Source organism: Diabrotica virgifera, chromosome 5 (assembly GCF_917563875.1).
Source record: "Diabrotica virgifera virgifera chromosome 5, PGI_DIABVI_V3a".
Classification (NCBI taxonomy): Eukaryota; Metazoa; Arthropoda; class Insecta; order Coleoptera; family Chrysomelidae; genus Diabrotica; species Diabrotica virgifera.
In genome coordinates, this window is record NC_065447.1 from 64,641,282 (window position 1) to 64,667,711 (window position 26,430).

Sequence of the window (26,430 nt, forward strand, 5' to 3'; positions counted from 1 at the left end):
ATTCCGAAATACGGATAAGCACATAGTAGAGGTGCTGTACTGTAATCAAATCTGAACCATCTTTTCTTTTCTTTCAGTTTATACTTTATTCACCTTTGGTGGATATTAAAGGAAATAGTTCGCTAAAATTATTATCATGGTGAATGACAGGACGTGAAATGCAATTTAGATTTCCCTTGTCGAGTATTTCGCCACTCTGTTATGCTTTATTTTTCCAACTTAAAAAGCTCAGAGGATAAATAATTTCTAATTTTATTTCCTGATTTATTAGACTCTTGAAAAGAAAATTGTTACTATGAGTTGTTTTTGTAACTTAGTGCACCCTAACGATCTACAGGTAAATTTAAAAGCCAGTGAAAATTGCAAATGTATTTATTTAGTTTGTGTCAAACCTTCTTACAACTGCCAGATCGCTTCGTGCCATGGAGAAGATAGTGTCGCAGAAAGGAAAGCAGTTACTGTTAAAAGATGGGCAGTGTTACCGGAAAGCCCGCACTAATACGGGTGGAAATATATCTTGGAGATATGTTAATCCAACCTGTAGTGGACGATTAAAGGTGTTTAGAGACAATGTGGTTAATACTATTACAGAGCATAATCATGCTCCGAATCCAGAAAAAAATGTGGCGACTAAGTGTGTGGCGGAAATAAAATCTGGAGCAGCGAGCTGTTCGGCAAATCATTCAACACTGCACCAATGGGATCGCCCTAGAGGCATCAGTTTATCTGCCGACGTATTGGGACCGTGCAAGTTCGGCAAAGCGACCTCTATTTCTACGCTCTGTACTTTTATTCGCACTTTTAATTATATTGGCCAATTATATTAGTCCTGGTTGCTGGATAATTGTCAAGGCCATAGTCCAAAAAAATAATAAGAAGAAAAAATAAGATGCAGGTTATGTTTAGCAAACGTAAACAATTGTATGTAGTAAATAAAATTAGTTATTAAAATGCAGTACTGCAAGCAAAATACAATTAATTAAATTTACCTTTATAAAATAATTGCATATCATATCAATATTGTGGAGCAATATATAATTTTTCTGCGTCAATGACAGAAGGTATGAAATATACGTCAATTTGACAATTTCAATTGACAATATGAATTATTTAAGATAGTTGCAATATTTCTCCGCGACTCGCGCACGGTCGTTTCTCGTTTCCCTTTCCAGGTACTTGCACACCGCGAATACACTAGTATACAGCATCCCAAAGAACGATTGAATGAGTTAGGAAACGTACCAACCAGTTATACCCTAATCCACCAACGGTTGCAGACATCAATATTCAGGTTGCTTTACAAACAACTTCAATAAATATGAATTTTCTTTTGTGAGATTCCGGTGCGGAAGATTTGAATAAAATTATGTTTGGAACAGGAAATCTAGATATTATATATATATATATATATATATATATATATATATATATATATATATATATATATATATATATATATAGTCTTTTGAGTCCCTTTTACTTTTCAGTGTCGGGACTGGCACATCCTTTCACGTGTGTACAAATGTTGACCATTGTTTCTTATTGTATGCTAATCGGCTTGCTTCTGCTATTGTTTTCCCCTTCCTTTGGATGATGTTAGCGACTACTGTATCCCAATCTTCTCTAGGTCTTCCTCTACTTCTTTTCTTTTGTATCCTGGCTTCCCATATTTTCTTCACCGGTATGTTGTCTTTCATTCTTTTCATGTGTCCCCACCAACTTAGTTGTTTTTCTTCAATATACTCAAGTACAGATTTCGTCTTAAGATCTGTGCGTATATCTGTGCTTCTTATTCTGTCTCTCATTGTCACTCCTCTAACTCTTCGTAAATACTTCATTTCTAGGGCTTGTATCTTGCTTTTTAGTTTTCTAGTTAGTATCCATGATTCACAGCTGTATGTAAGCACTGGTCTATATATGGTGTTAAATACAGTTAGTTTGGTTTTTCTTGTGATTTCCTTTTTGTTTAAGAAGCTATTTTTTATTGCATGAAATAGTTTTGATGTTTTACTTATCCTCTCTTCAACATCTTTGTCCTGCCTTCCATTATTTTCGATTGTAACGCCCAAGTATTGGAAATGGTTTACTTGTTCTATTGCCTCCTCATTAATTTGCATATTTATTACGACTGGTTCTTGCGATATTACCATGGTCTTTAGTCCTGTCGCCAGGGGGGGTACAACGGCCTCGTTAATTCAGATGGACTTACTCAAGTTTTTTTTATGTATTTTGACCCGTAGAACACGAATTTTTTGGGTAACAGTTGATCCGGATGTCGATAAGATTGTTATAGACCAAGAACTTGAGGAATCAAATAACAGCGATTTTTGGCAAAACAAAACAATATTTTGTATTTTTTGGGCCATTTTAAGTAAAAAATATTTCTACAAGTTTTTTCGTAGGATGCACAGTTTTCGAGATAAACGCGGTTGAACTTTAAAAAAATCGAAAAATTGCAATTTTTGAACCCGAATAACTTTTGATTAAAAAATAAAATAGCAAGTCTGCTTACCGCATTTGAAAGTTTAAGTCAAATTATATCGGTTTTGATTATTTGCATTGGTAAAAATTTATTTTTTTATTGTTTAACAAAGCTATAAACACGTAGGGTTTCCCGTGCTTTTACATGCGTTTTAACGCATGTAACGTAGAAATAGTCTTGATTGCACTAGTACCTATTCTACCTACTCGTTCGATTTTAAATGAGAAATCATAGAAACATCACTCACGCACTAGTTGTTTGTAGCTTTGTTTAGCAATAACACAATAAATTTTTAGCAATGCAAATAATCAAAACCGACATAATTTGACTTGAACTTTCAAAGGCGCTAAGCAGAATTGCTATTTTATTTTTTAATCAAAAGTTATTCGGGTTTAAAAATTGCAGTTTTTCGATTTTTTGAAAGTTCAACCGCGTTTATCTCGAAAACTGTGCATCCTACTAAAAAACTTGTAGAAATATTTTTTGCTTAAAATGACCCAAAAAATACAAAATATTGTTTTGTTTTGCCAAAAATCGCTGTTATTTGATTCCTCAAGTTCTTGGTCTATAACAATCTTATCGACATCCGGATCAACTGTTACCCAAAAAATTCGTGTTCTACGGGTCAAAATACATAAAAAAAATTTGGGTAAGTCCATCTGAATTAACGAGGCCGTTGTACCCCCCCTGGCGACAGGACTACTTCGTCTTATGTGTATTTATCTTCATACCCTGTTTACATAATGCGTGATTCCATGCTTGCAGGTTATTTTGCAGGTCTTCTTCTTTTTCTGAGATAACTACTACATCATCTGCGAATGCACATTCCGAAATGGTTACGCTATGGAGATTCCTGTACCCTACATGCAATTTCTTTAGTTGTGGTGTGCACTCTATCATGATTTCGTCCATAAAGATGTTGAAGAGGGTTGGGCTCATGACCCCTCCTTGCCTTAGTCCTTCAGTTGTTTCGAATTCTGTTGATTTCATGTTTTTATGTATTATGTAGTTTCTATTTCTCTTATAAAGACTTTTGATGATTTCAACTAGTTTATCGTCAACCCCTCTTCTTATCAAGCTGTCCCACACAGTTTGTCGTTTCACCCTGTCGAATGCCTTTTCCAGGTCTATGAAGGTCATATATGCTTTCTTTTTAGACAGTAACGTTTTTTCAATTATTTGTTTTACCGTGAAAATATGGTCTTGTACTCCTCGTCCCTTTCTAAAGCCGCTCTGTGCTTCATTTAAAGTAGTTTCTGTAATGTTTCTCAGCTTTTTTTCTAGTACTGTTTCATAGACTTTGAGAGAAGAACATAACAGTGTAATTCCTCGATAGTTGTTACAATCTTTGTGGTCTCCTTTCTTATATATCGGTACTATTACTCCTATCTCCCAGTCCTTCGGTATTGTTTCTTTTTTGCTTGCTTCTTTGAATATTTCAGCTAATTGTTTTACGCCTTTCATTCGCATGTACTTCAGCATTTCCGGTGGTATATGGTCGTGTCCAGGTGCCTTTCCGTTTTTAAGTTGCCTATTGCTTCTATTGTATCTTCGATTGTTATCTCGATGCTTGTTCTCTGTTCTTCACTACCTGTCGCGTTACTGTTTTCTTTATTCCTATCCTCTTTTGTGGTAGTTAATAATTCTTGGAAGTGTTGTCGCCATCTTTCAATAATTTCTTTTTCTTCTGTGATTATTTTTCCTTCTTTGTTTTTAATTCTCATATCCTTACTAGGTTTGTCTGTTCTCAGAGATTTTAATGTTCTATAAAAAAGTTTTTGATTTTCTTCGCTATTGTGTTCCAGCTGTTGTCCAAATTGATGCCAACTCTTTTCCTTTTCTGTTTTTATCATATCTCTTACTGCAGTTCTTGCCTCTTTGTATTTGTTGTAATTGTTTACTGTTTTGTTTGCTAAATAATTATTCCAAAGTTTTTTCTTAGTTTTCACTTGTTGTTTTATTTCGGCATTCCACCAGTTTGTTTGTTTCACCTTGTCATTCCTTTTACTAATGCCACATACTTTTTTCGCCGCTTCCAGTAATATATTTTTAAATGATTGCCATTTTTGTTCTAGGTTGTTACTATCATTTGCATTTTCCAGAGCTGCTATTTCTAAATCAACCATTTCTTTGTATCTTAGGGCAATCTCTTTGTTTCTGAGCTTGTAAGTTCTGATTGATTCGTATTCAATTTTTCTTTTGTTTTCTTTTGTATGTTCCTGGGGTTTTTTGTTTTTATTCTTTATTCTAGCTTCCAGCAAATAATGGTCACTACTTATTTCTGGTCCTCTTCTGACTCTAACGTCTTGAATTACCTTTCGATTGTCGCGTTCTACTAGTATGTAATCAATTATTGACTTTTGATTCTCTTGGTCCTTGCCTAGTAAATTTATGTATGTCTTTGTGTTGGTAGTGTGTGTTTGTTACTATTAAATTATTTAGTACGCAGAATTCTATTAACCGTTTTCCATTATCATTTCTCACTTCTTCACCGTACCTTCCCATTACATCCGTTACTGTCTCATCTTTGATTCCTACTCTTCCGTTAAGTCTCCAATGACGTAAATCCGCCCTTTACTGTTTTCTATTGCTATATTTAGGTCTGTCCAGAATTTTTCTTTGATTTCTTTTTTCTCATTTTCATCGGGTCCATATGCCGTAATTATTGTCTGTGGCTCTCCCTGTTCATCTTTCATCTCAAGAGCGACTATTCTTTCTGGATATTCTACAGCAAAATCGTCATTGGTTTGTCGATGGAACATTTAAAGTTGCGCCAGAATTGTTTATGTAAGTTTTTACCATCGACACGTTGGTCGAAAATACCTGCATGCCGTTAGTTGACGTTCTTTTACAAGACAAAAGTGAAATAACATAAGTTCGAGTATTTCAAAAACTTTTGGAATTAAAGTTGACGCTAAATCCGAAACAGAAACACAATAATACCAACGGATAGCGACCTGCGATTTCATTACTATAAAATAATAGAGTTGGAAATATTGTGTATAGAATGTGCGATTTACAAGAAGCACTGCTTGTTGCAGTATTGTTGGACGAAAAAAGGCAATTTAATCTAATGTGAAGGCATGTAATTTACCCTTCATTATTCTAAATTAATTCAGATACAGAAAGAAATTTAATAAAAGGTATGAGTGGGCGTTCAATTTTTTCCATTTACAAATGAAGACATTTGAGACAAAAAGAAGAGATGTTTGGGTATGTACATGACATTAACCTGAGGTACAAGCAATAAGGAGAATTTCATAAATTGTTCCCAGAACTTCGCAGAGATGTATAGACCGTTTCTATACATATTTTAGAATTAATTTAAAAATATTTGATGAAATTTTTATTTTTAATACGTATGTTGTTATAATATGGGTGGGACAGGTCGAAGACTATATCATATTTTTTTACAATTTCAATAAATTTTTAGATATCAATTTTTATTTGCATCGTCGCGACCAGCGATAAATGTAACCTGCTGCGTTCTGAATGCTCAACTCATTATATCGCCGCGATCGCAGTTAGAACGCTGCACAAATTCCTTTGATCGCCATCAGATCGCGACAAGTATGTGCTGATTCACTTGTTTGCTTCAGACGAGTTGAATAGCGATCGCCATCGTGAACGCCATCGCGTCGTTATCGCTTCGGTGTGTTTTCCGCTTTATACGAAAATCATAGCTATTCTGATGTATCATAATTATTGTGGTTATTATTGCGATCGTAAATTGTTAATTAACAACTTGATTGTTGCTAAGCTATTCATTCAATTTCCATCGGCTTCTGGAAATATAATTTATACCAAAAGGGCTTTAATGTTATCAAGTTATTTATTTATCGATAAATAACTACTTACCTAAAATGTTAGTTGAAAATTAAAGATTTTGTTGGAAAAACCCGCATTTTCCGAGGAAAATTTTCAAGTAAATCGGGTAAACATGTCTCTATATAGAATTAAATTACGGTAAATTTTTATTTGGGTGTGTTTGTTATAAAGATAAAATCTTTGGAGTTATAGAGCAATAATTGAAAAAAACACGATTTGGGGGCGCCATTTTGTTTATAAAAAATAGCACACTACCTGCGGACTTTGCATATCTATATTATTAATATATAGAATCATAAGATTCAATTCCAGCAATAAAATTCCTGGTAAATAACTTTTCCTTGCATTTTGCTTATTTGCCCAGAGTATTCACGGAATATAGATTTTCTGTTGAGTGATTTACGGTGATGCTATTTCGATAAAATCTTAAAAATGTAATTTGTGTAATTGAAAATCATAGCACGGATAATCCGCAGCTCGGATAACCCTCGCACGGATAAACGGGGTTCTACTGTATATGCAATATAGCCAACTAGTATTGTAGACCCCAAAGAAAGGATAAATACAGAAAAAGGCAATATTTCACCTCAAACTTTAAAAAAGTTCGGGTCACAAACAATTTTAATTGTTTGTGATATTCCATATTGTGAGGGCCGGCGTAGCCGAGTAGTAGTGTGCTAGGCTAGCGTGCCGGTGGTCCGGAGTTCAAATCCTACCGCCGGCAAGAACAACTAGACATTTTTAAAATGTCTATAGGCCCCAGGTCGACTCAGCCTGAATAAAATGAGTACCTTGGGTAAAACCAGGGGTAATAATAGGCGGTCGAAGCGTAGCACTGGCCCTGTTACCTTCCTTGTATACCGTAGGCCCTAGATATAGCAGACTACCCTGCTATACTTCCAAAGCCACGTGAGCAGTATAAAACGGGAGACTATTATTATTATTATTCCATATTGTGTCAATATTCCATAAGTGGTTTCTACACTGTATAATAAAATAAAAGACAAAATAGTTGTAATTAAATGAAGTAAAAAAGTAATTTCTACTTACGGTATGAACAAAAAATATCTTGAAATTTTTTGCTTCTGCATTAAGATCCCTGCTCCACGGTATTTCCCCTTTGAGGGTCATAGTTGTAGGATCTACGTAATACAGATGAGGCCCTAAAGTGAGCAAAAACATTCTTCGTCTGGCAAATAACCCTTTCTTCTTGTCGATAAAACCCTGTTTTAATATTAAGTTATCTTCTACAAAACTATGATATATATTGCTCTTTTGAGCTTCTAGTCTTTCACGACTTTCCGCTTCAGTTAGGTCGGTAATTTTTCTATTTGGCGGGGATTTCTTTCTTAAAACTATGTCGTTTGGACTTAGCAAGTCCAGGTGAAGTCTTGAAACTTTTTCTTCGTCCAGTCCAGGCTCCAGATGAACAGGAATTTCTGGAGTTACTTCTAAAACAAAAAAAATCTGTAATAAAATACAGTGTGTCCACGATTTCGGTGCCCAAGAGGAAAAACTTTTTTATTTTCAAGTTTAGCGAAAAATGTCATTCTTGATAAAAAGTTTTGCTTGTTCTAAAACCCCACAAAACGAAATAAAATTTAAATTTTACAAATCCTGCTTAATTTTGTAGTCAATTTTATGCAAATTCCTATAAATTTTTGCAATAAGTTCGAAATAGTAATAATAATCTAGTGTTGCCAAGCCACAATGTAGCTTAGTAACTGTCAACTCCGATAAATAATTTGCGAATTGTCATTTTTTTTCGACAATGTTAAGCGTTCAAAAAAGAATTTATCTTTTGATCAATTTTATTATTAAAATTATTGGATTAATAATTCTTTAATTATTAAATAATTGGATGTTTCAAGGAGAACGACAAGTTCGGTTTTATAATCCAAAGAAACGAAATAGTTGTTTTCCCAAGTTATTATTGTTACAATTTTTAACTTAGTACAAAAATTTATTATATAATATAAATATAAATATATAGACATTTGTGGAATCGGTACTCATGTATGGAAGCGAAGTCTGGACATTAACAGCAGGGTCCAGAAGAAGGATCAATGCTGTGGAAATGGACTACATACGTAGAAGTGCTGGAATCTCCCGATTGGACAGAATACGTAACGAAGAAATAAGAAGAAGGATGCAGGCACACGATACAGCGGTAGACAGGCTCGAGAGAAGAAGCCTAAAATGGTTCGGTCACTTACTTAGAATGGACAATCAACGATGGCCAAAGAAACTCCTGAAATGGAAACCCCCAGGTAGGAAGAAAAGGGGAAGACCAAGACTATCCTGGAATGACACGATAAGGAAGGCCATGGAACACCGAGATTTGGAAGAGGAAGATGCCCAGGATAGAAATAGATGGCGGTTAGGTGTGGGGATGCGGCGTCAGCCGATATGACACCCCGTATATATATATATATATATATATATATATATATATATATATATATATATATATATATATATATATATATATATATATATATATATATATAAAAACATGAGATGTAGATCCTTGAAACACACTCAGTGATCAAAAGATCCAAGGTTAATGGTTTGACGACCACTCGTACGAAATCAAACAGATGAAATAGAGAATGTGGAAAAATCCCCTTACGAACAATTCACACATCCACCATTTCGGGTTGGGAAAAATTTTTTGAATAGAATCAAAGATCCAAACACCAGTTCTTAGAAATGTGTTTCGCCCTCTTCAACCTCTCTGGGCTTATCAATAAAGATGAGAGGTTGAATATCTTTAGACACATTCCAATCAAAAAACAACATTCGAGACCTAGACATAGAAGGTTATTATTAATTAAAACTTGAGACTGTCATTGTCGGACTTGCCGTAGATTTACGCACCTTCTATGTCTAGGTCTCGAATGTTGTTTTTTGATTGGAATGTGTCTAAAGATATTCAACCTCTCATCTTTATTGATAAGCCCAGAGAGGTTGAAGAGGGCGAAACACATTTCTAAGAACTGGTGTTTGGATCTTTGATTCTATTCAAAAAATTTTTCCCAACCCGAAATGGTGGATGTGTGAATTGTTCGTAAGGGGATTTTTCCACATTCTCTATTTCATCTGTTTTATATATATATATATATATATATATATATACAAAAATTTATAGGGATTTACATAAAATTTGCTACAAAATTAAGCATGATTTGAAAAACTTGAATTTTATTTCGTTTTATGGGGCTTTAGAACAAGCAAAACTTTTTATCAAGAATGACAATTTTTGCTAAAATTGAAAATAAAAAAGCTTTTCCTCTTGGGCACCCCAACCGTGGACACACTGTATGTACCAAAAAATGTTTGTTAAATAATGCCCAAAATAATATGAAATGGTTTCAATTTTAGTTGATCTGTAGAAGATATTGAAAAGATAACTTCTTTGTTGTGAAAACAACAGTTAAATTAATTCGCATTTTTATAAAAATATCGCTCTTAAATTTGCTGGGACAATCTGTACCATTTGCTAGTGAGATTTTAGAATTTTGTTTTTAAGAGGTAACACAGACGGGGCGGCGTACGTCGACTGAACCCCCGCTGAGATGTCGATAGCGACGCATCCCTTACTATACTTTGATGCAGTAACACACACCAGACGCTCTTAAAATTTTCGATGCAGTGGCTTTCTGGCGACATATCCTGGAACCCATCCACCGCCAATCGGTTTTATGACTTCGACGGCATATCATAAGAGCAAGGACACACCAGGCGGCGCGCGTCGAATCGACGTCGAGGCAGCGTAAAACACATGGCGCGGTATTACAGCGGCAGCTATGCTACGATTTAAAGTATTTGTATTTCGTTGTTGCCAAATTTAGTCGCGTGTTGGCTGCTGTACGATACGATGTCTGAAAGTTATGACGATTTGTCTTTTGTAATAAATACAAGTTTATTTTATCTTAGATTAAAGCAAAAAAGAAACGCAGATATTGGATACATCCGATCATAAAGGAACGAAATTATAAGGGATTTTTTACACATTATATTAACGAAATTAATATAATAAAGGCCCAGAGATGATTTTTAATTTTACAAGAATGTCTAAATAATCTTTTCAGGAGTTATTAGTGAGTATTAAAAAGCCGTGTTCAAGACATAACACCGTTATGAGGGAAAGCATATCACCTAAGAAAAACTATTTATAACGCTAAGACTCATTCCATTCTATGGTACGCCACTGAGCAAATACAGGTGATAAATTGATTTAAAAAATTATTCAAATTAAAGCCAAAGTACGTATCGAGAAAGACGAAAACCAGAATATACAAAACCGTAATAAGAGCAACAGCCACCTACGGATGTGAGACATGGGTGCTAAATAAAACAGAAGAAAACAAGATATAGAGTTGAGAACGGAACGTGCTAAGAGCTATTTTCAGGGGAAAGAATACAGATACAGAAGACGGCTGGCATAGAAGCACCAATCAAGAATTGAGGATGCTTTACAAGGAACCAAGTGTAACAAGATACACAAAGTCTTAAAGAATCAGGTGGCAGGTCATGTCGAGGGGATGGATAAGGGAAGAATGCCAAAGATGGTACTGCAAAGAAGACCAGTTGGGACTAGGAGACGAAGAAAAAGACGGCAAGAAAGTTTCAGGAAGGTGTAGTATCGATGGAAATTACACACTGGAAAGAGGAGCTGAAAAATAGGATATAGTGGAGAACCATAGTTCAGCAATTTTTACATAGACATCAAATAAAATTATATATAAATTATTAGCATAAACTGTATTATCTAAAATTGTAAATACAAGGCCTGTAGAGCATAATAAATAAAATAATAAATAATAATAAATAAGATTTTTTTATTATTTTGTTTGAATATTCATCAATGCGCATATCCCAAATAGCTGGTCTCATCTGAATTTCATTAATTAATTTTTCTACATGTGTATCTCCCATCACAAAAACACGATCTGACAACACTCACTACAGAATTCGCTAGAAAACAGCTGAAACGTCTGAGTTGCACCACGATACACGCATTTATGATATGCCGTCGAAGTCATAAAACCGATTGGCGGTGGATGGGTTCCAGGATATGTCGCCAGTAAGCCGCTGGATCGAAAATTTTAAGAGCGTCTGGTGTGTGTTACTGCATCAAAGTATAGTAAGAGATGCGTCGCTTTCGACATCTCAGCGGGGGTTCAGTCGACGTACGCCGCCCCGTCTGTGTTACCTCTAAATGCGTGTATCGTGGTGCAACACAGACGTTTCAGCTGTTTTCTAGCGAATTCTGTAGTGAGTGTTGTCAGATCGTGTTTTTCTGATGGGAAATACACATGTAGAAAAATTAATTAATGAAATTCAGATGAGACCAGCTATTTGGGATATGCGCATTGATGAATATTCAAACAAAATAATAAAAAAACCTTATTTATTATTATTTTATTTATTTATTTATTATTTTATTTATTATGCTCTACAGGCCTTGTATTTACAATTTTAGATAATACAGTTTATGCTAATAATTTATATATAATTTTATTTGATGTCTATGTAAAAATTGCTGAACTATGGTTCTCCACTATATCCTATTTTTCAGCTCCTCTTTCCAGTGTGTAATTTCCATCGATACTACACCTTCCTGAAACTTTCTTGCCGTCTTTTTCTTCGTCTCCTAGTCCCAACTGGTCTTCTTTGCAGTACCATCTTTGGCATTCTTCCCTTATCCATCCCCTCGACATGACCTGCCCACCTGATTCTTTATGACTTTGTGTATCTTGTTACACTTGGTTCCTTGTAAAGCATCCTTAATTCTTGATTGGTGCTTCTATGCCAGCCGTCTTCTGTATCTGTATTCTTTCCCCTGAAAATAGCTCTTAGCACGTTCCGTTCTCAAGTCTATATCTTTTTTTCTTCTGTTTTATTTAGCACCCATGTCTCACATCTGTAGGTGGCTGTTGCTCTTATTACGGTTTTGTATATTCTGGTTTTCGTCTTTCTCGATACGTACTTTGGCTTTAATTTGAATAATTTTTTTAATCAATTTAACACCTGTATTTGCTCAGTGGCGTACCATAGAATGGAATGCCTCTTAGCGTTATAAATAGTTTTTCTTAGGTGATATGCTTTCCCTCATAACGGTGTTATTTCTTGAACACGGCTTTTTAATACTCACTAATAACTCCTGAAAAGATCCTACTCCTGCTCTAAGAGCAAGGACACACCAGGCGGCGCGCGTCGAATCGACGTCGAGGCAGCGTAAAACACATGGCGCGGTATAACAGCGGCAGCTATGCTACGATTTAAAGTATTTGTATTTCGTTGTTGCCAAATTTAGTCGCGTGTTGGCTGCTGTACGGTAAGATGTCTGAAAGTTATGACGATTTGTCTTTTGTAATAAATACAAGTTTATTTTATCTTAGATTAAAGAAAAAAAGAAACGCAGATATTGGATACATCCAATCATAAAGGAACGAAATTATAAGGGATTTTTTACATATTATATTAACGAAATTAATATAATAAAAGGCCCAGAGATGTTTTTTAATTTTACAAGAATGTCTAAATAATCTTTTCAGGAGTTATTAGTGAGTATTAAAAAGCCGTGTTCAAGAAATAACACCGTTATGAGGGAAAGCATATCACCTAAGAAAAACTATTTATAACGCTAAGAGGCATTCCATTCTATGGTACGCCACTGAGCAAATACAGGTGTTAAATTGATTAAAAAAATTATTCAAATTAAAGCCAAAGTAGGTATCGAGAAAGACGAAAACCAGAATATACAAAACCGTAATAAGAGCAACAGCCACCTACAGATGTGAGACATGGGTGCTAAATAAAACAGAAGAAAAAAAGATATAGACTTGAGAACGGAACGTGCTAAGAGCTATTTTCAGGGGAAAGAATACAGATACAGAAGACGGCTGGCATAGAAGCACCAATCAAGAATTAAGGATGCTTTACAAGGAACCAAGTGTAACAAGATACACAAAGTCATAAAGAATCAGGTGGGCAGGTCATGTCGAGGGGATGGATAAGGGAAGAATGCCAAAGATGGTACTGCAAAGAAGACCAGTTGGGACTAGGAGACGAGGTAGACCAAGAAAAAGACGGCAAGAAAGTTTCAGGAAGCTGTAGTATCGATGGAAATTACACACTGGAAAGAGGAGCTGAAAAATAGGATATAGTGGAGAACCATAGTTCAGCAATTTTTACATAGACATCAAATAAAATTATATATAAATTATTAGCATAAACTGTATTATCTAAAATTGTAAATACAAGGCCTGTAGAGCATAATAAACAAAATAATAAATAAATAAATAAAATAATAAATAATAATAAATAAGGTTTTTTTATTATTTTGTTTGAATATGCATCAATGCGCATATCCCAAATAGCTGGTCTCATCTGAATTTCATTAATTAATTTTTCTACATGTGTATTTCCCATCACAAAAACACGATCTGACAACACTCACTACAGAATTCGCTAGAAAACAGCTGAAACGTCTGTGTTGCACCACGTTACACGCATTTATGATATGCCGTCGAAGTCATAAAACCGATTGGCGGTGGATGGGTTCCAGGATATGTCGCCAAAAAGCCGCTGCATCGAAAATTTTAAGAGCGTCTGGTGTGTGTTACTGCATCAAAGTATAGTAAGGGATGCGTCGCTATCGACATCTCAGCGGGGGTTCAGTCGACGTACGCCGCTCCGTCTGTGTTACCTCTAGGTGTTGTGTTTAAGCAGAAAAGATAAAGCGGACATGTGGTGGCCGTTTAGCTTCTCCGGTGGTCAAGGGTATAAACATGTGTGGATGTCATGGATACGTCCTTGTTAAGTGACATTCTTACCCTTATAGAAATATTATGTAGTTTTAGAAAAAAAACTGAGTAGTCTCTAGTCTGCCTCTCTATGCGAGGTGTCAGTGGGTGTTTCTCTTCTCGTCGTGAAAATACGTTACGCTCTCGAAATAATTACTCCTCTCGTGGAAATTTGTATAATAGATTCTTTCTCTCTCTTTCGCTATTAAGACAATAATTTATCGTTAATTCCGCATATTTGTTAAACTCGTTGTTGTTAATAAATGTTTTGTTCGCTCATCACTTTTATTTCTCGTATGCACAACCCTTCATATCGTGTTAATTAGTAACTATAAAACTATACCAAATTAAATCTTAGAACCAGTTCTCCTAATAGTTCACTGTTTTGTTAAGATCGAAAGACATTCCTCTACTTTGGGGACATGCGTATGGTCCAAAAATATTTACGTATGTCCAATTAGGCAAAAGGTAATAATTAAACCCTTTTTGCCACGGTGTGGGGGTGAGATTCAATAAAAACTCACACCATTCTTCTTAAGATAAGACCATCTTCTAGTTTTTCGGGCAACTGTTTTTATCGACAAAGTTGATCAAATGCATCGACCCGCATCCTTGGTCGAATTGTAGGACATTGTAATTTCTGGCTTTTTTGTTTCCTAATTTATATGGTCTTGAAAATGCATAATAATAATATCGTATGGCATTTTTGCCGGGAGATCCTTACGGAAAGTTTTCCGGCGCAACTGCATCTTTAACCCTGTTTGAAGTAGCTAGTGTCGATGCACAACTAACCCAGGGGAAGCGACGGCTTAACGTACCCTCCGAAGCACGATGAACGGCTCATATCATTTTTAGAAATGCAAATGTAGTTGTTGGTGCCGAGAATCGAACTCGTGCGTTCTGGCTTATGAAGCCATACCATGCCGCTGAGCTACGGCCGTTGACCTTGAAAATGCATAGAACTTATTAACACCACACATGTTGACCAATTAATTATACATCGTAAAAATGCGACTCGTTCCCGCTATTATATTACATATCTTAATGACATTATTGTGTTCGAATAGAACCGTCCTGAGGGTTTCTATTTGGATCTTTTCCAGTTTAAGGAATAGCAGAACACATGTAATAAGTTGTTGCGTCTCACACCATAATAGTTTTGAGACCATATTTGTCCGGTTTGTTAGGTATGTACATTTTAAATAGACATATTATGCCCTCTAGCTATTCATCTATAGTCACATATTCGTATAAAGTATAGTTACTTTTGCAGTTTGTTATATAAATAACTCCCATATTTCTCTTATTGCTAAGAATTTGTCCACTGCTGTCGGACTTTTGTCATAGTGTTACGAAATATTGGGACACCAATTTTTTCTGACCATGTGTCTTCTAGGGAAAGCTGTGTATCTTTTAAAACGCCAGCAAAATAAAGAAATCCAAACAAAGTCATAACTTGTGTCATTCATTTGTTATAAATATAGCTGCTCCGAAGCATATTTTGATTTAGGTAGTTATATTTCTTTATTTGTACTATTGACAATTATATCCAAAATTTCATTGGTGAAAAATCTCTGCCATGTTTCTTTCTTATTTTTGCATCTTCCTTTTAGACCAGGTAAATGCAAAACAATATTTTTTAACAGCTTCTTGTTTTCGTCGCTAATGGCTGTGACTACCATTTAAAATCATTACGACCAGAAAATCTGGGACGATGTTCTGAAGGCTCTACGTAGGTTCTATCTTCTTCTGTACTTCTTGTAATGTATATTCATCAGGTATAGAATCGCTGACTAAACAGCCATCCTCATCTTCCTTATTTTCTTCATCTAAAGACTCCTAGCCACTAATTACTTCACTCTATTCGTCTTTGTACCTATATCTCATCCTAAAGTTTTTTTTTTCGTAAGAGGGCGCCTTCTTTCATACAACGCCCTTTTTTCAGCAAGTTGTAGCTATTTATTATCCATTTTCGTATAATAATAATTAGGACTCTTACTTATCTGAAATCTTACTTTGAAAAAATTATAACGTACACAACGTACGGTCAAAAGTCACGAAATTACTTATTTTCGATCGTTATGAAAATCAAGCCAAGAAACATACACGCACCACGTACACGCACTATAAGCTACCAACTACGTGGGTGATCCGGTAAGTACTTAGCCCCGGCGCAAATTGATCCTAAGCGAGACACAACCTGCACCGGCGAACTGCGTAGACAGTTTTGCGCATCCTACCAGTGGCGGCTCGTCAGAGGAGGCAAGGGAGGCTTGGCCTCCCCATAAATTTTTTACACACGCTACACTGTTTTGTTTATCATGAATCGCGAAAACAACAAGCACTCTCACTATTATACAACGTGTAAATTCCATATTATCACTAAATATCCATACGCACGGAGCATTAGCATTAGAACGCATGATTGCGTCTCAGTTTTTTTATTATTATTGTAGGCAGGACCCTGGGAGTCTAAGGGAGGCTAAGTAGCTTCTCGGCTCCGTTGCGTGGTTGCGTGCATCTCGGGACAACGAGTTTTAGGGTCCTGACTAAAAATATTGAAAAAGCTAAAAGTGCGAATTTTGTTATGAAATTTGGTATATGGGGTTAGACTAATATTTGGAACAACTTGTTCAAATAACTTTTTCCGATATCTGTAACGCAAAGCAAAATATCGGTAATTTATCGTGTTTTTGAATTCGCAGTAGGCCGCGTTTAGAATTAAAAAAATTCAGTTGAGTATCTTAAAAAATGTGAAGCTTCATCCTGTATGGACTGCAAAACTTCAAATCTGTATTTATTTTGATATGCATATCTACTTACAAAGATGGAATTGTTAACAAATAAACGACACAAACTTTGGTATTAAACTTTTACAATTAGACTAACTATTTTTAAAAAATGATATCATGAAATTATGATGATATTATGAAATTTAAATAAAAAATGGGGCCCTAAATTACATTTTTTTGCGCATTTTTTTGCTAGTGCAAATTTGTCTAGATATTTTACAGTTATTTATAGTCTCCCCTACTGTAAAAATCACGAGCCGCCACTGCATCCTACTATCAGTGCATGCGTTCGCAGATCTCGCTTGGGAACGTTTGTATTCGGCGTACAGTTTTCTTGGGCCGTGGGACGTGTGACTCACCGCCAGATGTTTATTTTTACTTGTTTTTGTTTGCGAGAAGGACGTATCTGAAATGAATATGGATAGTATGCACCTAAGTACAATTTATTATGATAAATAAAAATATTAGCATAGTCAACACGCCGAGTGAAAACTGCGTTGTCTTTGTCATTAAATTCTGATAACTTTTGGTAGACTAAATAAGCGGCGATACGAAATTAATAATCAAAGTTATGCCTTTACAAAAACACATTATTAGAAAAATAAGGTAAAAAATGATTCATGTTACTTAAAACCGTGATCGATAAAAATATCGTATTACCCTCAAATTCAACTTGTCGGCATATTAAATTTTTGTTTATTACATTATTACATTTTTGTTTATGCTTAAAAATTAAAAACGAAATATGCAGATTGTGTTATTTTTATGACCGATCAGTAGCGGAGGGATTATGAATTATGACCAGCAGTAATTGTAAATGATTGCGATCCTGCAGTAATTGTAAATGATTGTGATCCGAACAGTAAATTGAGGAATATGAGTTATGATCGAGCAGTAGGGGAGAGATTATTTTAAATATGTAGGTATTATGTGCAGAAATAAAATATGTACTCAGTGTAAGATATCTTTTTATGCACCCGCTTATGATCAAATTAGATGTTTTCGAAAGTCATACCGCTACGACTACTAGGGACGTGTAAGATATTTTTAAAACGTTACTGGTTACAAGTACGGAAATACCGATTTTAAGTTGCCTACTCAATTCAGTACAAGGATCAGATACATCAGTATTTTGTAATCAGTATTTGTACTCAGTACCACTGAGAACCGGTATCAAAAGTAACCGTTACATGTCCGCACTGATTTTGCCCGTCTCTATTCGCCACGTCGATAGCCAACGGTTGGGTTGGGTTGTGTTCAATATGCGGCACGCTAGAAAAATAAATGCTCGGGTCACCCGTCCCGCCGGCGCAGGTTGTGTCTCGCTTAGGATCAATTTGCGCCGGACCTTGCCTCTCCGTCCGATGGCGCCTCTATCGTACGAGAAGCCTACTATCATGTAATAAATTATTGTAGACGGCCTATGTCAAAAAGCAGAATCGGACTCTTAGCCCCGGCGCAAATTCTAAGCGAGACACAACCTGCACCGGCGAACTGCGTACAGTTTTGCGCATCCTACTATCTGTGCATGCGTTCGCAGGTCTCGCTTGGGAACGTTTGTATTCGGCGTACAGTTTTCTTGGGCCGTGGGACGTGTGACTCACCGCCAGATGTTAATTTTTACTTGTTTTTGTTTGCGAGAAGGACGTATCTGAAATGAATATGGATAGTATGCACCTAAGTACAATTTATTATGATAAATAAAAATATTAGCATAGTCAACACCCCGAGTGAAAACTGCGTTGTCTTTGTCATTAAATTCTGATAACTTTTGGTAGACTAAATAAGCGGCGATACGAAATTAATAATCAAAGTTATGCCTTTACAAAAACACATTATTAGAAAAATAAGGTGAAAAATGATCCATGTTACTTAAAACCGTGATCGATAAAAATATCGCATTACCCTCAAATTCAACTTGTCGGCGTATTACATTTTTGTTTATTATATATTACATGTTTGTTTATGCTTAAAAATTAAAAACGAAATATGCAGATAGTGTTATTTTTTATGACCGATCAGTAGCGGAGGGATTATGAATTATAACCTGCAGTAATTTTAAATGATTGCGATCCTGCAGTAATTGTAAATGATTGTGATCCGAGCAGTAAATTGAGGAATATGAGTTATGATCGAGCAGTATGGAAGAGATTATTTTAAATATGTAGGTATTATGTGCAGAAATAAAATACTCAGTGTAAGATATGTTTTTATCCACCCGCTTATGATCAAATTCGATGTTTTCAAAAGTCATACCGCTACGACTACTAGGGACGTGTAAGATATTTTTAAAACGTTACTAGTTACAAGTACGGAAATACCGATTTTAAGTTGCCTACTCAATTCAGTACAAGGATCAGATACATCAGCATTTTGTAATCAGTATTTGTTCTCAGTACCACTGAGAACCGGTATCAAAAGTAACCGTTACATGTCCGCACTGATTTTGCCCGTCTCTATTCGCCACGTCGATAGCCAACGGTTGGGTTGGGTTGTGTTCAATATGCGGCACGCTAGACAAATAAATGCTCGGGTCACCCGTCCCGCCGGCGCAGGTTGTGTCTCGCTTAGGATCAATTTGCGCCGGACCTTGCCTCTCCGTCCGATGGCGCCTCTATCGTACGAGAAGCCTACTATCATGTAATAAATTCTTGTAGACGGCCTATGTCAAAAAGCAGAATCGGACTCTTAGCCCCGGCGTAAATTCTAAGCGAGACACAACCTGCACCGGCGAACTGCGTAGACAGTTTTGCGCATCCTACTATCTGTGCATGCGTTCGCAGGTCTCGCTTGGGAACGTTTGTCATCGGCGTACAGTTTTCTTGGGTCGTGGGACGCGTGACTCACCGCCAGATGTTTATTTTTACTTGTTTTTGTTTGCGAGATGGACGTATCTGAAATAAATACGGATGGTACCTAAGTACAATTGATTATGATAAATAAAAATATTAGCATAGTCAACACCCCGAGTGAAAACTGCGTTGTCTTTGTCATTAAATTCTGATAACTTTTGGTAGACTAAATAAGCGGCGATACGAAATTAATAATCAAAGTTATGCCTTTACAAAAACACATTATTAGAAAAATAAGGTGAAAAATGATTCATGTTACTTAAAACCGTGATCGAAAAAAATATCGTATTACCCTCAAATTCAACTTGTCGGCGTATTACATTTTTGTTTATTACATATTACATGTTTGTTTATGCTTAAAAATTAAAAACGAAATATGCAGATACTAGTGTTATTTTTTATGACCGATCAGTAGCGGAGGGATTATGAATTATGACCTGCAGTAATTGTAAATGATTGTGATCCTGCAGTAAATTGAGGAATATGAATTATGACCGAGCAGTAGGGGAGAGATTATTTTATATATGTAGGTATTATGTGCAGAAATAAAATACTCAGTGTAAGATATCTTTTTATGCACCCGCTTATGATCAAATTCGATGTTTTCGAAAGTCATACCGCTACGACTACTAGGGACGTGTAAGATATTTTTAAAACGTTACTAGTTACAAGTACGGAAATACCGATTTTAAGTTGCCCACTCAATTCAGTACAAGGATCAGATACATCAGTATTTTGTAATCAGTATTTGTACTCAGTACCACTGAGAACCAGTATCAAAAGTAACCGTTACATGTCCGCACTGATTTTGCCCGTCTCTATTCGCCACGTCGATAGCCAACGGTTGGGTTGGGTTGTGTTCAATATGCGGCACGCTAGAAAAATAAATGCCCGGGTCACCCGTCCCTCCGGCGCAGGTTGTGTCTCGCTTAGGATTAATTTGCGCCGGGGCAAATGTGTTTGGTTTAGTGTTTGGTTTGGTCGTGTGTGGAAGCGGGCGTGTCTGGGTATTTTAGAGAAATGAAAAAAGAGCACGATCGGTCGGTGATTCGAATATTGTTTTTGGAAGGGAATTCTCGCAGCGAAATTAAAAAGCGCTTGAATGCTGTGTACGGTGGATGACTCTTTTCATTCGATGGTGACCGTCAAAAATTGGTTTAACAAGTTTCAACATGACTGCACGTCGATTTTTGATAAGTCACTCCCAGGTGCCCCGAAAACGGCTACCACGGAGGATAACATGAAAGAAATCCACGATCTCGTATTGGCAGACCGTTGTTCTCAAAAGATCTCGTTGTTCATATCCAGCATGAAATTTTGGGCATAAAAAAGCTGACGGCGCGATGGCTGCCGCGTTTTCTTACTCCGGACAATAAACGCAACCATGAGATCACTTCAGAGCAGTACCTGAGGCTGGTTAAGAGCAATTCAAAGGAGTTTCTACGTTGTTTCATAATCTTCGACGAAACATGGTTCCACTGATACACACCAGAGATTAAGGAACAGTCGATATAGTGGACGTCACCCCACGAACGTGTTCTGAAAAGGGCGAAGACTGTTCAATCGACCGGAAAGGTGATGCCCACCATTTTCTGGTATTAACAAGGTGTGATCTATATTAAATTCCTGGAAAAGAGCAAAACGGTCACAGGGCTTTACTATACCACATTATTAGGCCGATTCGACGCCTAATTTAAGAAAACAGCCCCATATGGGGAAGAAAAAAATGCTCTTCCACCATGAAAACGCACTGGTTCACACCTCTGCCGTTGCCATAGCCAAACTGGTCGAATTGGGCTACGAACTTTTGTCCCATCCACCGTATTCTTCAGATATGGCCCTGTATGACTTCTTTTTGTTTGCAAACTTGAAAAAGTCACTTACCGGGCAGACATTTATGTGGAATGAGGAGTTAGCACCGCCACGGGAGCCTACTGTGCAGACCTCGAGAAAACGTATTTTTCAGAAGGGTTAAAGGAGGTGGAACATCGCTGGGTCAAGTGTATCGAGGTAAAAGGAAACTACGTTCAGAAATAAATCACCACTTATCCAAAATTTTCGTTTTTTTTAAGGCTAAGTACTTGCAAAAGAGAGGTGGATCTCCGACAGATGCAAAGAAATAGAAGATCTGGATAAAAAGTATGATAGCTTTAATTTACACAAAAAATTCAAAGAAATGACAGGTTCTAGAAAAAGCACAAGAAGAATACCCTTAAAAATGATAAAGGGGGATATTATTACTAATGTGAACGAGAGATTGTGTCACTGGACCAATTACATCCAACAACTATTTAATGATGAAAGAGAAGAACTGTCATTAGAAATCACAGAGGATACCGGACCACCAATATTAAGAGAAGAAGTTCACTATGCCATTAAAAACACAAAAGAGGGTAAAGCTACTGGACCAGATGATGTGCCCATCGAATTATTAAAACTTATTGTTAAACTTATTAAATCTTATCGATGAAGATGTTCTTGATGTAATGGTTGAACTCTTTAATCTAATATATCAGACTGCCACAATCCCCAGCAATGGTTTCAAGCGACCTTTGTAGCAATTCCCAAAAAGTCAAGTGCAACAACCTGCTCAGATCACAGAACAATATCTTTAACGAGTCACACACTTTCAAACATTTTTGAAAACAATACACAGCAGAATTGTTAAAACTCTTGGATATGAAATTACTGACACATACGTTGGCTTTGGAAATGGTATGAGCACAAGAGATGCTTTGTTCGGCTTGAATGTGCTGGCCCAGAGATGCATGGATATGAATCAGGATATATACTTATGTTTTGTAGACTTTGAAAAGGCATTTGATAAAGTTCAACATAAAAAGCTTGTAGATATATTAAAAAGCAAAACTATTGACAGTCGTGATATGAAAATTATATCTAATATATACTGGAATCAAATTGCCAATGTAAGAGTTGACAACCAGGACACACAAGATATCAAAATACAGAGAGGAGTCCGTCAGGGTTGCGTGCTGTCCCCACTAATCTTCAATGTCTACAGTGAAGCGGTATTTCAAAAAGCGCTCGCAGATTCAATAGAAGGTATATCTATCAATGGAAAAGTTTTGAACAACTTACGTTTTGCAGACGATACAGTAGTAATAACGGATAAGAACAATGATTTACAGAACGTAATGCAACGACGTAATGAACGATGTCATGAGTACGTACTGAAGATGAATTTAAAGAAAACTAAATGCATTATCATGACTAAATCAGCACACGCAAAAATCCAACTGACTATTGAAGATACTGTAATTGAGAGTGTGGATAACTACAAATACTTAGGAACATGGATAACATCAAATGTAGACCAAACCAAAGAAATTAAGACACGTATTGAAATAGCACGTGCATCATTCATTAAACTTAAAAAGTTTCTTTGTTGTCGGGATATAAGGTTAGAACTACGCCTAAGGATGCTTCGGTGTTACGTGTTCTCTACTCTTCTTTATAACTTGGAAGCGTGGACATTAAAACAAGTCCATCTGAATCAATTGGCCGCCTTTGAATTTTGGTGTTACAGAAAAATCCTATGAATATCATGGATTCAAAGAATGTCAAACGTGGAAGTAACTAGAAGGATAGGAAATAAAGCGGAAATAATATTAACCAAAAGACGAAAACTTGAGTACTTGGGACATGTGATGAGAGGGCAAAAATACTCCTTATTACAACTTATTATGCAAGGCAAAATCCGAGGAAAGCGAAATGTGGGAAGACGAAGAACATTCTGGCTTAAGAACTTAAGGGAATGGTTCGAATGCAGTAGTGCAGAGCTATTTATAGCGGCAGTCAACAGGGTCCGCATTGCCATGATGATTTCCAACCTTCGATAGAAGATGGAACTTAAAGAAGAAGTACTTATCGGACGGCCCCGCCCTAATGTGTGTCCCACCTTGACTTTACAGTACAGGTTTTTATGACCAACAGTGATGCCAAATTTTATCAGAAACAGGTTTTAAGCAAATATACTTTTTTCTATAGGATAACTTAGGAATTAATATTATTGACATTTTGTGGCTGTCAGGGGTTCTAAAACATTTTTTAACTGAACTAACTAACAATTAATGAACTTCAACGAATCAAACTAGCTAAAAAATGAACTAACTAAAATTAATTTAAGGTTTAAAATTTATAATAAATTTTAATGAGGGTGTAAACACATTAAAATGACATTAATTTCAGGTTGGAAATCAGTCATTAAGAATAACAATACACTGCAATTAGGAACCAAATTTTCCAAATAAACAATCAGTTACCCAATACAATGTTATCAGTAATAATTATAAGTTTATTTGATATTCTTTGTTATAATTTAATTTAGGTGAACTGACCATCAACAACTATAATTTATTTATTCTCAACTGTAGTACAATATAAAACTTTACTTAAACTTGACTGACAATCTATTTTATATTTTTCTTGACATTACTTCAGAACTGTCTATATACTGTCAATACATATAAATTAACAACCATAGAATAACATCCACTTTTAATGTTGGATATTCTAACATTCTTAACCAAAAAAAGTTACTATGCATATCGATTATAAAATTGCTGATTACTTTTCGAAAATGACTATCACTCACAAAAAACAATGAAAAATATTGTTTTACTACAATGCTAGTGACTGTAACGGGTTAGTTTTATTTTAACATTTTTAGGGCCTTACATTTTTAGGACCCTGGTAATGTTCGATTGAAAATTCTTTTGAAGAAAATCGGCATCGCCGCGCTAAAAACTCCCATAAGGATTGCATTGCCATATGTTCGTGTACTGTAAAGTCAAGGTGGGACAGATATTAGTAGTACTGAAGTTCCGAGGCCTAGACTGCGCGCAAGCGTATTCAAAAAAATCGTAACGGCTGGGTCACGCGCAACCCCACGTTGCAGTTCGAGGGCTAAAAAAGCAGTTTGTAGTATAACTTAACGAAGAAGAAATATTTAATAAAAATACTCACCATCGCCCATATCGTCCGATATTTTCGGAGGAGGTCCCAGATCATCCCAGTTGAGCACACTGAATAACTTATGTTGCCTTATACTAGAATATCGCTTTTCGTCGCTGGCGCCAAGTCTTTTATTAGGCTCTAAAATTACTAATTGTTCTACAAAATCTTTAACTACTTCGGGGAAATCTTCAGGAAAAGAATAATCCAACTTAAGGATTTTTTGAAATATGAGAAATTCACTATGTCCTAAAAAAATTAACTATTGAAAAATGTAATAAACATTATATCTATCTATCTATCTATCTATCTACAATTTACAGTCCTTTTTATATCCAAGTTCTGATTTAGGCCTCCCCATCTGCCTTTCATTTCTCCCTGTCCATTAACATTTTCATCCATCTTGGACCAGCATGTTTTTTTAAATCATCTGCCCACCTGCTGTCTTTCTTTGTTTCTTTTTGATTCTGAGTCTCGAGTGTAGCACTTGTTTGTTCCATCTATCGTCCTTCTGCCTGATGTTATGGCCAGCAAATTTCCACTTCATGATTGTGGCTTTTTATGACATCTTTCACCTTTGTAACATTCCGTATGCACTTGCTAAGGTTCTTGGACCTCCAAGTGGAGCATAGAGCTTCGGTGAAAAGTCGCCATCGAGTTCTATTTTGCGCTAAGGCCTTAACATCATTCCTTTCCTTGACCTCTTATCTTGTCCTTGATGGATCTTTTCTAAGTTTGTGCTGGGCGACCTCATTTTCTCTTTCCTTGAGGGTTCCACTCATTCAAGGGCAATCTTTACAATACTAGAACTATTTTTTCGGACTGTGTGACATTCCAACCCCACTTTCTGGACTTTACTTCATTTTCTACTCTCATTTTTTTGGTCAGGTGTAGCAGATCTTAGTTTCTGATGATGTTTTGCCAGAAAATATAAACAATTCTTCGTAGACATTTGTTAACAAAGATCTGCAGAGTTTGTCTGTAAGGGATTTTGTTTTTGTCATTTTCCAGATTTCACATCCATGGAGTAGAACAGATATAGCAGCAATGGTCAGCAAAATAACAAACGAGGAAGTGGCTCAAGCGCTTCAAAAAATAAAGAAAGGAAAAGCGGTAGGACCAGATGATATTCCTGGGGAAGTATGGAGAGCATTGGGAGACAGGAACAAGGTGGCTAGCAGGTTTATTTAATAGAATTATGGAAGTTGGACAAATGCCAGACGAATGGAGAAGCAGTATACTACTCCTGTCTACAAAAACAAGGAAGATATACAACAATGTACAAACTACAGGGCTATAAAACTGCTTAGCCACACCATGAAAATATGAGAAAGAGTAATTGATAGACGGATACGTGAAGAGACCGAAATATCCGAGAATCAATTTGGCTTTATGCAAGGCAGATCAACAACAGATGCAATTTTCATTATAAGGCAGTTGATCGAAAAATACAGGAGTAAAGAAACAAACACTCATATGGTATTCATTGATCTTGAGAAAGCATTTGATACGAGTCCCTCGAGAGATTCTGTGGTGGGCACTCAATAAGAAAGGAGTCCCTGGTGAATATGTAAAGATTGTGAGGGATATGTATGAGGGAGTAACGACTAGTGTTAGGACAGGTGTGGGGGAGACTAATAAATTTCATGTGAAAGTAGAATTGCATAAAGTCTCGGTGCTTAGTCCGT

The 26,430-nt window shown here is 36.1% G+C and overlaps 1 protein-coding gene across 6 annotated transcripts in view; it reads right to left on the bottom strand.

Moving 5' to 3' along the window:
• Positions 1–26,430, bottom strand: part of LOC114325167 (3-phosphoinositide-dependent protein kinase 1) — a 145,751-nt gene that overhangs the window by 27,104 nt on the left and 92,217 nt on the right. For 3 of the 6 annotated variants that reach the window (XM_050650091.1, XM_050650092.1, XM_050650089.1), the window contains exons 3-4: positions 24,755–24,991; positions 7,361–7,761 (exon numbers count right to left, since the gene is read on the bottom strand). In XM_050650091.1, the coding sequence (XP_050506048.1) occupies positions 7,361–7,761; positions 24,755–24,991 (638 nt within the window). The remainder of the gene's footprint in view (positions 1–7,360; positions 7,762–24,754; positions 24,992–26,430) is intronic. The other 3 variants (XM_050650093.1, XM_028273147.2, XM_028273145.2) reach the window with 3 other exon arrangements.